This window comes from Artemia sp. Qi Xiang Cuo, chromosome 9 (assembly GCF_049724085.1).
Source record: "Artemia sp. Qi Xiang Cuo chromosome 9, ASM4972408v1, whole genome shotgun sequence".
NCBI lineage: Eukaryota > Metazoa > Arthropoda > Branchiopoda > Anostraca > Artemiidae > Artemia > Artemia sp. Qi Xiang Cuo.
Window position 1 is genome coordinate 27,819,254 of NC_142802.1, and position 10,613 is coordinate 27,829,866.

Here is a 10,613-nt window from a genome sequence, read left to right on the forward strand (position 1 = left end):
AGTTTTTGAAACTACAGCTCTACCTGGAAAACTCTCCTAACACTACAGCGTTCAAACTCACTTTATTTTTGGTAGGGGAGGTAGAAATAGGAATACACAGTCCGGGGTTACAATTTTTCTAAAATAACGTTTTTAGATGTTGTATTCCTAGTATAAATGAGATACTAGGAATATTCATATTCCTAGTATGTATGATTTGACGAATTTTTTAAAATGTAATAGACCTTATTATCATTAGTTGAATGATTTTTTCTAGATGTGACTGTTTTTTTTTTATTTTGGTGTGAATTTGTTGTTTACACATTTACCCAGTTTCAGGAGGATATAATCTGTCGGAAACTTTCTGAATTTGACTTGTCATGGAGTTTACTTTTTTATCTCTAGCAATAGACAAAGCTTTGTTTTTCATTGGAAAAAATGGCTTATGCTTTTACTTCAAACCTAGTGCCTGATTACATGGATATTTCTAATATTTTTTTTGCTGCAATACCCAAAACTGATCTTGACTTAGAACTGACAACCCAGAAATCTTGATAATTCCATTGAAATTTCAGTAGGCTTTCCCAGTAGGCAAAACACATAATAAAACGAATCTTAGTTGTCCAATTGTCTTCAAAGTCCTGTGGGCATAGTCAGTCATAAATCATTGAAAACCTTTTTTTTTTGGGATTTACAGTTGCTTTCAAATAACTCATAGAAATTTATAGAATATTTGAATTACCCTTGTTCTATGACCAAGGTACCAGCGTTCCATGACAACGCTGGTACCAAGTAAACCCAAAAATAATATGTGTACCCGAGTTTTTTGAATTATCTGCAATGTCTGGGGATTGGCTTACTTATTCATGCTTGTACTTAAGACGAAACAGGGGCTATTCAGTCCAATTTGGCACCAGTAATACGCAGGCCCACATTCAGCTACTGTCTTTGGTTTAATGTTTGGGGGTAGATGATTTCCGACCATGATTTGTCCCATTTGCACCCGTGCTTCTGCAGTCCACCCAAAGGAACGTGGCCTTTCTTTATTGTGGCATGCCAGGATTTAGTTTGCACTCCTTACTTTTTCTTCTACTGCGCAGGAAGTTTCAATTTGAGCCACTGGTGGGTCATATACTCGCTTGGGCACCCTATAATTGTCCCAAACCATCTGGACCTTCTGCTTTTGATGATAGTGCATAATGAATGCCTCTGACTGCACATTTGCATTAGGTGCTCGTTAATTATTCTTTGACTAAGCTTGAGGCCGCAAATGGCTCGAATTTGTGGAACTTCCGGTCAACCATCTTTTTTTTTGTCGGAAAGAGCAACGGGGTTTTTGTTACGATATGCGATGGGCTTTTCGTTTTTTCTTTCTTTTTTTTAATACTAAAAATTGGTTAAGATAATTATTTTTCTTGGATTTAACCTGCTTTTCCACTTTTGCTTATTTTAAAGCCAATCCTTGTTTCAGGTCCGAGAAGGATCCAATTCAGTTTCTTCCCAGGATGACAGCGTTTCAATTAGTAGCCAACTGGCGGTTCCGGCTATTGATCTATCTCAAACCGAAGGGTTCATTTGCCCCACTTGTATGAATTCATATTCAACACCTGAGGATTTGCAAGAGCATTACCAAAGTCAACATGTCGGTAAGATTTGAACAGTCTATAATCTTTTAAACAAAACTTTAAAATATAATTTCTGTTGTATATTTGATAGTGCAGACGATTGTCCATATTATTTGTTATATCATGTAATTGGTCTATTTTTTCCCCTAGTTTTGCCCCGAAATCCACCCAAAATAAATCTGTGTTAAATGTGTTCGTAAATATGCTCATCAGTATTCTGTTTTGGGTGACCAGAATGTGTTGATGTTGATGTTGATGACCAAAATTGATGTGAGCAACAAGTGATGATCATCAACATTCTTAGCACACATACTCTTTTTGCTACAAAATTAAAACTAAAAATTTAACTTATGTTGATTTTGATCCTTTTACAGATAAAACAGGTGAAGAGATGAGCAAATATGAAATAAAAGGGAAACAAACGTCTCAGAATTACAAACGTCTCAGAACAGGGGACAGTCATACTCTCTTGGCCTCTCTAGATTATGAATATGTTGCTATAGTAACCTGATGTGTTTTACAGTATAATTCTTACGATCATAAACAACAAATATTTGATCCGGTCAAGCTCTTTTATTTCATTCCATGAATTGATAAGCTATCACCCCCGAAAAATTGTGTTCAGAGGCATGACTGCCTGAAAATTTTTTAATGAGTAATTACCAATTTAAAAGTTTGGTACAAAATTAAATTATCGATTATTCAGTTTATATGGCATTTATACCAACGTTACTAGATGGGACGCATTTTTGCCATTTGGCTGCTTGTTCAATGTGATTAAAATTATTTTTTCAAATCGGCACATTTTCAAAGTAAATCTAATTGAAAAATTGCACCCTTGACGCATTTTCACATTAAAAATGGTGGTTTTGGTGTATTTTCACTTTTATGGGTGTGCTATCTTATACCAGGCATCTGGTAACAATGCCGTGCACTTCTGTAAATATTCAATCTTTCGGTCAAGGAATTTATCATACTAAAAGTGAATAGATAGAGAGATAGATATATAGATACGTATATAGATACAGATATATATATATATATATATATATATATATATATATATATATATATATATATATATATATATATATATATATATATATATATATATATATATATATATATATATATATATATATATATATATATATAGTTATAGATAGATAGATATAGATAGATAGAGAGAGAGAGAGAGAGAGTGAGTGAGTGTGAGTGTGAGAGAGAGAAAGAGAGAGAGAAGAGAGAAGAGAAAGACGTAAATAGAAGGATATTGAAAAATATAAGGTGACAGAAAAGCAGGAGAAAGTGCAAACTAGTCGAGAGACAGAGACTATATTTCAACGGGAAGAAATTAAAATGCAAGAATAGGGGGAGAGAGCCTCATGAATAAAGTTTAGAGTTTCTTTCATAACACTAACAAAAGAACAAGTTAGTTTAAAACTGGCTAGGGTGGGTCCAAAGTGAAACAGAGGACACCATAGGTACTAGAAGGAAATATATAAATGTTAGAAGGTAGTTGTTGTGACAATATTATAGTTCTGGGTAAAAAAAATATATATATTTGCTTTTCTTTTTATCTTTTTAAACATAACCTTTTTCTATATACTTTTTTTCTGCACTTTCTTTATCTATTTACTTTATATTTACTTTTAATTTATTCTTTTTAAAAAGATCTTTCTTTTCATTTCCTCTGAGATTTAATTTCATTAAGACATTTGCTCAGGGAATTTTTTATTTGTAAATTTATCAAAATATTTTATTTATTTTTAATCTAGCTTTCCATTTTTTTTATTGTTAATTTCATCAAATTTTCGTTAAATTCACCACTAAGCCTTTGGAATAACTAAATACACTATAAAAATTGAATTAAAAAATTGGTACCAAATTTACCCTAATAAAAATTTGGGTAATTGAAAAAGTAAAAGGAAAAAAAGAAAATTGTTTCGTTTACCAAAATCATAACACGGCTGCACTTTGATTCCATTTCATCTGTGAAACTTGGGATTAATTTACAAGCACAAAGCTGTAACTTGCACCGAAACGACAGAATATTAAATCATTGGATTGATTCATTTCAGATCTATTTGTTCACTTTACACTTGGCAAAAACAACTCCCTAATATCCTACCCTTGGGTTAGACGTTCAATCCACTCTGGACGCTGGGTATTCAGGCAGTCAAGTGCCCAACTTTTCTGGTCGATCCCTCACTGATTACCTCCAAAACACTTACCTTAAATATTTGACTTCAAAATAAACATTTTTTCTGTTTTGATTTGAAACTGAAAAAATATTGAGATTTTCTAATAGTGAAAAAGTACTTTAGTCTTGATCCAGCAATGAAAGAAACATTGCCAAATGGAGACGCCGTTTAACCTGTATTTACGTTGTGCAGAATGGATTACGACTTTGAATAATTCTTGAAGAAAATACAGATTGTTACTAACAGAGAAATTTAAGCTATAAAGCCTCGCCTTGATTAACATAATTCGCCCTACCAGCAGCGTTTTTGAAGGTGGATCATTTTTCGGACAGCCTGCGAAGACTAAGATTGGCTGTTCAATCAAAGCCGATGCTGCTGTTGGCAGGGTAAGTGATGTCAATCAAGACGAGGCTTGATACTATGAAATTGGACATAAATTGCATCAATTAATGCCGTATCCAGGGCTGGGTAGGGGTACCGAGTTCAAACCCTCCCCTACCCATCCGAATTTTTCGTTTGACTCGCAAAAAAGTAACGAAAATCCGTACAAACAATTTTTATATGTTTTTTAAAGTTATTTTTGCAAAATCCCTTCGAACAAAAATCTTGGATTTGGTTCGAACAAATATTGGCCAGCTATGAAGGAAACAAAGGTTGTCTCACTAAAACTCTTGATATGCCATAATTTTTTTGAAGCTATGTAATATTTGATGGAAAGTAAAACACTAAAACCAACCATTCAACACCAAAATACCGATAAAACACCAGTAAATCAAGTTTTCAGCAGGGTATAGGGGTTTCACTAGTCTGTAGTGGTTCGCCAGTGACAACTACTTTGGCGCAATTAAAAATCAGATGGCGATATTGCACAGAAAATCACACATTGGTATAGAGCAGTGGCTCTCAAACTTATTTAGACACTGTACCCCTTTTTACCCACAAAATATTTTATGTACCTGTATCAGCTACTGGTACTAAGTAAACTATAGCTAAAATATAGGCCTAAATAAAATTGCAGTTCTAGATTTAAAGGGTTCTTTTTTTTTGTTGGCCGGCCGCATACCCCCTAAAAATTATTGCGTACCCCCAAGTGGTACGCGTAACACAGTTTTAGAACAACTGGTATAGAGGATTACACCAGCTGTTATGAACAGAAGGATCGGACCCCGATCGTGATGCGTACCCCAAGAGAGTTGTGAGAAGAAATAAATCCCCAAGAGATACAATTCATCAACTCTCGTATTAGCTTCATCCTTGAAAATGAAGTCGGGATGTTGACGCGGTTATCACACTTTTTTTGCTACGCTTCGTGTAGTTATGCTTTTTCTTACATATTCGATAGATGCCACTGTAGAACGCAAAAACTACGATTTTCAAACATCATTTCCTAGAACAGAGAATTACACCAGCTCTCTAGAATAGGAAGATTGAACCCTATCGAGATGTTTACCCCAAAAGAGGTGTGAGAGAAAAATAAATTCCCAAGAGACGAAATTTGCCAAATCTCTTATTAGCTTCATCTTTCAAGATAAAGTCGGGATTTTGACGCGGTCATCATGCTTATTTGCCACATTTCGCCTAGTGATGATTTTTCTACACGCTCACTAGGTGCCACTGTAGATGACAAAACTGTGATTTTTAAACTTCATTCCCCTCAAAATTTCTGTTTAGAAGCAATTCTGCTATTTATATGATGACACTGTAGGATGTACAAACCATGACTTTTGGACCACGGGCTGCTCGCAAAATGGCACGTTCTGTATTATGCTTTATATTATCGTTTATTCAGTTTACCTGAAAGAACGTTTAACCTTTACAATTATTTTTGGTTGTTGGTGCAACAGGTCATTGCAACATAAAAAAAATCCCAGTTTATATTGATTCCAAATCTGTAAAATGCTAAATAAACACCTTAAAACCTATGACCTTGACCAAATCTTAATAACTACAGAAAAAAAAGGAGACGCTTCCCAAAAGCGGTCTTATCCCCATAAATAAGGTACCATCAAATTCTGGATGCCCAAGAATCAGCCAACAGAATTTTCAAGTTGCCAACAATGAAAGTACGAATTTTGTATTTTTATAGCAGAAGTGTGTGTTTATTTATGTATTCGTTTTTTTCTAAGATTTTTTCACCAGCGACGAACGTACAAAATCGTTAGCCGTGGAATTTCGAAATTATTTAGCTCTAATAAAAATGGAAAGCTCTTATAGTTTTGCTACAATTTCTTATATTTTTCCTCTAATTCGCCCGTTCTGCTTTTTTAAAATTCACCCCCCCCCCTTGAAATTTCGATCCTCCCAGATTTATTCATTCGTAATATATTTTTTTTATTTCGTAGCTGCACCATTACACCCCTTAAATGGACTCTAGCCTATATATGTGACTTTATCTAGTATACACTAATGTGTCATTTTCTTTTTCAGTTGCGAGTTATTTATGTCCTGTCTGTAAAGAAAGTTTTGACGGTGCTGTCATCTTGGACAAACATTTTGAGAGTGAGCATGCGGTAAAAAAGTCCAAGTCACAAGATACCAAAGATTTCCAAATTCTTCAAAATGAATTGGCAGATTTAAACGCAAGTTTGAGGGTAAGCTTAATTATTTAACGTATATAGCTGGGGGCAATGTTTTATATGAATGAATGAATGAATTATTTTTATTACCCATCTTTAGCAATGCAAAAAAGTAAAAATGGAGTAGAAAAAAAATGAAAAGAAAACAACAAAATAAATCGAACAAACGAACAACTTAAATTAATTCTACAACAACTAAAAAAAAAAACAACAAAAAAACCAATATCGAAACTATTTACATAAAAAGAATACCATTACAAATTGCTTACTGGAGCCTCAAACAGAATGTACGCTAGATCTATAGATTTCGCAGGATTTCCCGCCCTGGTTATAACTAAGAAGATGAGGTCATCAAGTTCATAACATGCTGAAATCCGAAGGTTTTTTCGCTAGGGAGGAAGGCTAAGCAGATATTTTGCTAACTTATTGAACACAGAACGGATTGTTTTTTTTTATCATAAAAACTAAACAAAGACCAAAAAGGTGACAAAACTAAGATATGAGGGGTGGCAAAGGAATTGAAGATCCGTACTAGAAAGCGGCGGTTATATAGGCGTTTGCATGACAAATTCATCCCATACGCTTTTTGGACTTTCTGTTTGAGATCATTTATTAGACAGGACCGGGTAGCTTTAAGATTAGACCCAAATGGCAAACCAAGGTAATTCATTGATGCTGCTGATGTAACAGTATTACTACCTAGTCAAAATATGACAGACACCAACTCTTTCTTACGACAATTAAAGACGACCACCTCGCTTTTGCTAGAGTTGAATTCTAGGCCTATGTTAGCATATTCGTTAGACAAAACTCTGCAATTATTCTCTATGCCACTGACGGATCTACTCAGATTTGAAATATCGTCGGCATAATTAACAAGAGACAAATCAATTCCACGAAAAATAAAGCACGTTTTCACCGTCTTCAGAGCCTCGATGATACTGTTATTATAAAGAGGTGGTGATGACAAAGCCCCTTGGCGAATGCCTTTTCGTACTGGTATGAGGAAATCGGATACAGTCGGGCTCTGGTTTTTTAGTACCCTTACTCTAACCTTCAACTTAAAATACATGTTCCTATAAGTAGCAATTATAAATCTGTCAAGACCTCTCTTAAACGCAGAGACAAGCAGTTGTGCATGGATACCCGAACCAAAAGCCCCTTAGATGTCGTGGCCTGCAAGTACCACGGTTTCTCCTTTAGCATGTGCATCCAACAAAACATTAGACAATAGGCTATGCACGTGCTCGCGGCTAATATTTCTCTTAAAACCGAACTGCGAATCTGGCGTACTACAAACATACTTTATCTCCTCAATAACTAATAACTCCATCAATTTACAACAAACGGGAGCAACGGTAATCGCTCGATAGGAGAAATAGTCAATTGGGTCTTTATTTTTGTCGATGACGGGTGATTTCCCTAGTACAAAAAAATGTCTTGCCCTAGATTGCAATTAAAAATCATTTGGAACATAAATGCTAGATTCACTATTAGCGGTCAAATACCGAAAATTATGCGCATACCATAACTATTGTCTACTCCTATAGAGTACTTCTTTTTTAGTTTACGGATAGCCGAATTTATCCTTAAAGCCTCTTTTTTTATTGCCTAAAAATCTTGTAGTAAATTTTCTCCGGGGAGATGGGTGGGTGGGGGGAGGGTGCAGGCACCTATGCGGCGAGGTCTTTGGGTCTCGACTTCCCCCTTCAAATCTGAGGAATGTTATCATATTACTCATAATCCACTTGTATAATTGATTATGTTGGTAATTTTTAGCCATTCACTAATAAAAACTATTTAGATTTTGAAAACAATTGTAATCCATCTTACAATAGGTACTTGATGCACGGAGCCAAGGGAGCATTTTCTCTTTATGCAGTCAGTTTTTTAATCAAGATGGTGAATTTTAAGCGTAGTTTATGAGTCTAACCTGTTCTGTCTCACGCTGGGGGATCGAGTGAAAACTTTCTGGAATTTTCTTTGTGTGTGTGGGGAGGGGAAGAAAAGGTGAAATTTGGGTAAGTAGATTTTAAAATTTAAGTTGGACGGGGAGAAGAAGAAATTTATATCTTTGGTCCTCAGAAAAGAGTATACGTTGCGTTTTTCTTCTTATTTGTGCTTGTCGTCAGACTGGCTCTGCTGCAAGTTTCCTATATTTTCTATAAACTACCGAAGACAGTGGAAATGAAATCGAGTTGTTTAAATTGGCTATTGGAAACTCACACAAACATCTATATCTTTAAAAAAATGAGAAAATCAGAAATGCAATTTTTAGCAAAAAAGACTTTCATATGCAGTAATGAAGTTTTTGCTAGTAGCTTTCGCTAAATTTAGAAAATGGAAGTGTAGGTGAAGAATCACCAACAAACATATGGTACCAAACAGCTTCAGACGATGTAGCTCATCTTAGGTTAACTATTTTTTGCTGATTTATTTTCACGGTGCAACGTGGCAACACTGGTGAAAATGTGGTACTGTATAAGAACTTTATAATTTTAGCGACAAAAAGAAAAGTCTTAAAACATATATCTTTATATATTTATATAAACAAACATATATATCTTTAAAAAATAAGAAAATTGGAAATGCAATTATTAGTGAAAAAGACCTTCATATGCAGTAATGAAGTTTTTGGTAATGGCGGCTGCAAAATTTAGAAAATAGAAGTGTAGATGAAGAATCACCGACAAACATATGGTGCCAAATAGCTTAAGAAGGTCTAGCTCATCTTAGATTAATGATTTTTTTGCTGATTTATTCTCACGGTACAATGTGGCAACACTGGCGAATATGTGGCACTGCCTAGGAACTTCATAATTTTTTAACGACTAAAAGAAAAGTCTTAAAAATCGTGTTTGTTAACAGACCTAAGATGGAACAAGCGGGCAATTATTTTTTGATGCCCTTGGTATTATGATACTCGTAGATTGCCCATTTTTGATTATTTTTTTCTTCTTTTCTTTTGCCTCCAGATACATTTGTGTGTAAGTGCCTGATCTGATACTTCGAAAAAGCGAGTTTCCAGCCGGATAAACATCCGACATTAGCACATTTATGCCAGAACGTAAACAGGCAGCTTGATTTATTTTATATACCATTTTACAGACTGGCGAAACAAATTCATTAACTTTGATCCGAAACAGAAAAGAACCGAATATTCTCTTGCTTAAAAACACTTATCCTCAATCTTAATAGCTGGAAAGCTGAGGAAGGATATCCAGATAAAGCGGATCTCTTATCCTCCGTATTGAGCAGGATTGAATTCCAAAGAATATTTCTTAGTTTAAAACGATCGTAAAAGCGGTGCCTGAGAATGTTTGATCGCGTATCGTTGTTTTATTGTAGAAAGGATGCAGTTTACCGAATAACATGCCAAAACTTTGGTTACCTCCTTTTCTTCGGCTCTTTTTTTTTTATTTTCTTTTTTTACATAGGAAGAGAAATGGTATTCTGAAGAACAAGGACGGGAAATCGAACGCCTCCAAAGCCTTTTAAAAACAAATGGAGTTGACGACTCTGATCCAATAAGCGGTCAATTGTCTTCTATGAAAGCAGCCAAAAATTCGCGTAAGTTTTTAAAGGCCTATGTTTAGCTGTGGTTTTAAATGAAGCAACAACGCTGGTTGTAAAATCAAATGTTTCTGTGAAACTAACAAAAAACTAAGTGGATTTAATATTAGCAAACTATCCAAAAGTTAAAATTTGGAATTAAGATGAAGATTCAAGATCTGACGATGGTCTTGTGGTTATTGTGGCAGGTTTTGTGGTGAAAAGACTGCGCAAAGGGTTTTCTAGGAAAAATTTATTAATTTGTCTTCAAAATCTATTAATTACCCGTCCAGCCAGTCCAACTTGTTGCTACTGTGCCGACTGTTCCGTAGTGTAACACAAGCTTTCATTATGTAAAATTTAGTGTAGAGCTCGATTCTAATTGCCAATGTCTGCGTTACGGACAAAATTTTTCTGTAATATTATGTAACGTAACGTAAAGTCATAAGTTATGCTTGTGTCAAAGGTTCTAAGGGGTACTGTCAAAGCACCATTACTCTTCAATATGTTAACACTATTCTCTTGTTTAGAAGTTTCATAAAATATAATGGTTTTCTCTGTGGCACAATTTTCGTCTTTTCATAGTTAATCCGAAAACACTTCTCGAATTTCAACTTTTTCTTGAAGGCCAGTCTCACTTTTAAGTACGAATTGGGGTTTATGGAAACTTTAGCGTA

The 10,613-nt window shown here is 34.8% G+C and overlaps 1 protein-coding gene across 1 annotated transcript in view; it reads left to right on the forward strand.

Moving 5' to 3' along the window:
• LOC148948518 (uncharacterized) overlaps positions 1–10,613 on the forward strand; it is a 195,830-nt gene that overhangs the window by 59,848 nt on the left and 125,369 nt on the right. The window contains exons 2-4 of the mRNA XM_089094955.1: positions 1,451–1,625; positions 6,236–6,399; positions 9,822–9,954. Of these exons, the coding sequence (XP_088951081.1) occupies positions 1,451–1,625; positions 6,236–6,399; positions 9,822–9,954 (472 nt within the window). The remainder of the gene's footprint in view (positions 1–1,450; positions 1,626–6,235; positions 6,400–9,821; positions 9,955–10,613) is intronic.